This window comes from Anneissia japonica, unplaced genomic scaffold, assembly GCF_011630105.1.
Source record: "Anneissia japonica isolate Jap-2015-1 unplaced genomic scaffold, ASM1163010v1 scaffold287714_len2871179_cov188, whole genome shotgun sequence".
Lineage (NCBI taxonomy): Eukaryota > Metazoa > Echinodermata > Crinoidea > Comatulida > Comatulidae > Anneissia > Anneissia japonica.
This window is the reverse complement of record NW_022755542.1, coordinates 49,951-54,567: the sequence shown is the minus strand read 5'-3', so window position 1 is coordinate 54,567 and position 4,617 is coordinate 49,951. Positions and strand designations below refer to the sequence as shown.

At 32.7% G+C, this 4,617-nt stretch overlaps 1 protein-coding gene across 1 annotated transcript in view; it reads right to left on the bottom strand.

The window, feature by feature from the left end:
• Window positions 1–4,617, bottom strand: part of LOC117123633 (hyalin-like) — a 27,259-nt gene that overhangs the window by 16,199 nt on the left and 6,443 nt on the right. The window contains exons 5-11 of the mRNA XM_033269634.1: window positions 3,724–3,945; window positions 2,796–3,020; window positions 2,362–2,586; window positions 1,904–2,125; window positions 1,475–1,699; window positions 1,045–1,269; window positions 538–762 (exon numbers count right to left, since the gene is read on the bottom strand). Of these exons, the coding sequence (XP_033125525.1) occupies window positions 538–762; window positions 1,045–1,269; window positions 1,475–1,699; window positions 1,904–2,125; window positions 2,362–2,586; window positions 2,796–3,020; window positions 3,724–3,945 (1,569 nt within the window). The remainder of the gene's footprint in view (window positions 1–537; window positions 763–1,044; window positions 1,270–1,474; window positions 1,700–1,903; window positions 2,126–2,361; window positions 2,587–2,795; window positions 3,021–3,723; window positions 3,946–4,617) is intronic.

Here is a 4,617-nt window from a genome sequence, read left to right as displayed (position 1 = left end):
GTAGGAGACATAGAAATATTTATTAGCGAAATTGTCGGCAACTCCTGTTACCTTCGTCAGCGCATGAGTATCAATGAGAAACTTAACAGAATACATAAGACTATACAATGGGTGATTAATCACCAGATCTATAAACAATAGGTTACACAGTCTTATGTCATCACCCATTGGCACATACATTAAAAACATACAGTGTAAACAGTCAAGCCTAGATAAATGCAAAATATTGGTTTTATTATTTTGTAATCACTGAGGAATCTGCGAAAGTAAAAGTAAGTTTTAGAGCACTCTTTCTATATAATATAATAGCATAAAATAAAGATCTATAGTATCTTTACATAAAAAAAAACAATTATTATAGAAAAGAAATATGCCTACATAAATATACACATTACTATGGTATACGGATATATATATGTTTTCTTTCTTTTAATTATAGGCCTACATTTTTTAATATCAAGAAATATTACTTTAGTAGTAACATACCTTACACACATTTTACCTACCAACATACCAACAAATAAAATGAAAACTTACCAACTGTTATATTAAAACTACAGGACGCGGTGTTGTTGGCTTGGTCACTGGCGGTACACTCAACAGTACTTACACCGTCTGGAAATAGAGACCTGGACGGAGGATAACACGTGACTGATGGGGTAGGGTTATTACCATCAGTAGCTATGGGGTCTTTGTAGTTTACAGTCGATGTTGACCAAATCGAATCACTCGAAGGGCAGTCAATCTTGGGATGTATAGTATCTTTTTTTTTATAAAAATGAAACAAATTATAGAAAATAAATAGGCCTAAATAAATATACACATTATAGGACACAGTATACAAATATGGATATTTGTTTTTTATTTGTTCTAATAATAATAATAATAATAATAATAGTGTAGTTTTATATAGCGCACAAATCCATCTAATGTAATATGCTCAGGGCGCTTGAAATGTGGACTACATTTTTAGTGTCAAGAAAGGTGTTACTAGGCCTAAGATACAATACACACATTGTACCTACCAACAATTGAAAAACTTACCGACTGTAATATTAAAACTACAGGATGCGGAGTTGTTAGCTTGATCACTGGAGGTACACTCAACAGTACTTACACCGTCTGGAAATAGAGACCTGGATGGAGGATAACACGTGACTGATGGAAGAGGGTTATTACCATCAGTAGCTATGGGGTCTTTGTAGTTCACAGTTGATGTTGGCCAAATCAGATCACTCGAAGGGCAGTCAATCTTGGGATGTATAGTATCTTTTTTTATAAAATGAAATAAATTATAGAAAATAAATAGGCCTAAATAAATATACACATTATTATGACACAGTATATACATATGGATATTCGTTGTTTACTTCTTCTAATTATAAGCCTACAATTTTAGTGTCAAGAAAGGTTACTACTACTAGTACTATAAAATACACATTGTACCTACCAACAAATGAATTGAAAAACTTACCGACTGTAACATTAAAACTACAGAATGCGGTGTTGTTGGCTTGGTCACTGGCGGTACACTCAACACTACTTTCACCCTCAGGAAATAGAGACCTGGACGGAGGATAACACGTGACTGATGGAAGATGGTTATTACCATCAGTAGCTATGGGTTCATTGTAGTTCACAGTTGATGTTGACCAAATCGAATCACTCGAAGGGCAGTCAATCTTGGGATGTATAGTATCTTTTTTTTTATAAAATTAAACAAATTATAGAAAATAAATAGGCCTAAATAAATATACACATTATATGGCACAGTATACAAATATGGATATTTGTTTTTTATTTATTCTAATTATAAGCCTACATTTTTAGTGTCAAGAAAGGTGTTACTAGTAGGCTAAGATACAATACACACATTGTACCTACCAACAATTGAAAAACTTACCGACTGTAATATTAAAACTACAGGACGCGGTGTTGTTGGCTTGGTCACTGGAGGTACACTCAACACGACTTTCACCCTCAGGAAATAGAGACCTGGATGGAGGATAACACGTGACTGATGGAAGAGGGTTATTACCATCAGTAGCTATGGGGTCTTTGTAGTTCACAGTTGCTATTGACCACATTGTATCACTAGGACAGGTAATCTTGGGATCTATAGTATCTTTACATAAAATAAAACAATTATTATAGAAAATAAATAGGCCTACACATTGTAAAAATAAATACACATTGTAATATTATAGTATACGGATATAGATATGTTTTTATTTCTTTTTTATAGGCCTAAGTTTTAATATCAAGAAATATTACTTTAGTAGTAACATACCATACACACATTGTACACTCCAACCTACCATTTCTCTATGGACCTACCAACAAATAAAATGAAAAACTTACCGACTGTTACATTAAACCTACAGGACGCGGTGTTGTTAGCTTGATCACTTGCAATACATTCAACACTACTAGTTGCACCGTCTGGAAATAGAGACCTAGATGGAGGATAACACGTGACTGATGGAGGAGGGTTATTATCATCACTAGCTATGGGTTCATTGTAGTTCACAGTTGATGTTGACCACATTGTATCTCTGGGACAGGTAATCTTGGGATCTATAGTATCTGTAAATAAAATAAAACAATTATTATAGAAAATAAATAGGCCTACATAAATGTACACATTTAATATTATAGTATACGGATATAGATATGTTTTTATTTCTTTTTTTAGGCCTAAGTTTTTAATATTAAGAAATATTACTTTAGTAGTAACATAACATACACACACATTGTACACTCCAACCTACCAACAAATGAAATGAAAAACTTACCGACTGTTAAATTAAACCTACAAGACGCGGTGTTGTTAGCTTGATCATTGGAGGTACACTCAACAGTACTTACACCGTCTGGAAATAGAGACCCGGACGGAGGATAACACGTGACTGATGGAGGAGCTTTATTACCATCGGTAGCTATAGGTTCTTTGTAGTTCACAGTTGATGTTGACCAAATCAAAGCACTCGAAGAACAGCTAATCTTCGGATCTATAGTATCTTTAATACAATACCATAAGCAAATGATAGAAAATAAAAACAGAAAATCAAATGTGATATGCATTTGTATTATTATTATTATTATTATTATTATTATTATTATTATTATTATTATTATTATTATTATTATTTATTATTATTATTATTATTATTAATATCATTATTATTAATATCATTATTAGGCCTATTTTTATTATAATTCTCCTTTTTTTTTATTATTTAAACACAAATAACAAATTTATAAATATAGCGCATTTTTTCAGGAGAAAAATTATAACTTATTTTATGATGCTTAAAAATAAACTATGTTGCATAATGCAAGGTTATGTGTACTTTTACTTATATTTTTGTCATATTCACCTTCTGCTATATTTAAATTGAAATATATATGTATATAATCATATTTATTATACATACATATATATAGGCCTACATATATATAATGTATAAAATGTATTAATACATGTCTCCCTCTAATGAAGACCCCTCCAATTAAAGCCACCTCCAATTAAAGACCATTTTTCTGTGGTCCGAAATTAATAAATGTCTTTCAATTTTATTATTCTAATATTACAGACCAAAGCTGAAGACCATGAAAACCTCGGTCCCAATTATTGTAGTCTTTAACTGGAGGAAGACCTGTATATTTGCAGATTGACAATCAGAAAGAACCGCCGTGAAATGCGATTTTGTATTTGCTTACCGACTGTTATATTAAAATTGCAGGACGCGGTTTTGTTGAATTGGTCACTCGCAGTACACTCAACACTACTTACACCATCAGGAAATAAAGACCCAGATGGAGGGTCACATGTGACTGAAGGAGGGTGGTTACTATTATCAGTTGTTGGTGCAGCATAGTTCACAGTTGATGTTGTAAAAATCGAATCACTTGAAGGACAGAAAATCTTTGGATCCTTAGTACCTTATGAAAATACAGGATAGGCCTATTTCAAATTCGTTTACCTCCATGGTTCTATTGTATACCTACAAATTTTGATCCTGCTTTTTAATGTGTGATCTGTCACTCTATGCGACGAATCATAGAGTGTGCACCAGGTTTTATAAAAAGCAAAATCCAAATTCAGACATTAAACCTCACAATATCAGGGGTAGCGTCAGACAGAGGTCGGGGACAAATAAAATACTTGTATATTTTTACATATCAGAAGACTAATACGTACTACGTAATAACTGTCTCTTATACCCATCTAGATGTGTATAAGAGACAGACCATCCACACATTGTACACTCCAACCTACCATTTCTCTATGGACCTACCAACAAATAAAATGAAAAACTTACCGACTGTTACATTAAACCTACAGGACGCGGTGTTGTTAGCTTGATCACTTGCAATACATTCAACACTACTAGTTGCACCATCTGGAAATAGAGACCTAGATGGAGGATAACACGTGACTGATGGAGGAGGGTTATTATCATCACTAGCTATGGGTTCATTGTAGTTCACAGTTGATGTTGACCACATTGTATCTCTGGGACAGGTAATCTTGGGATCTATAGTATCTGTAAATAAAATAAAACAATTATTATAGAAAATAAATAGGCCTACATAAATGTACACATTTAATAT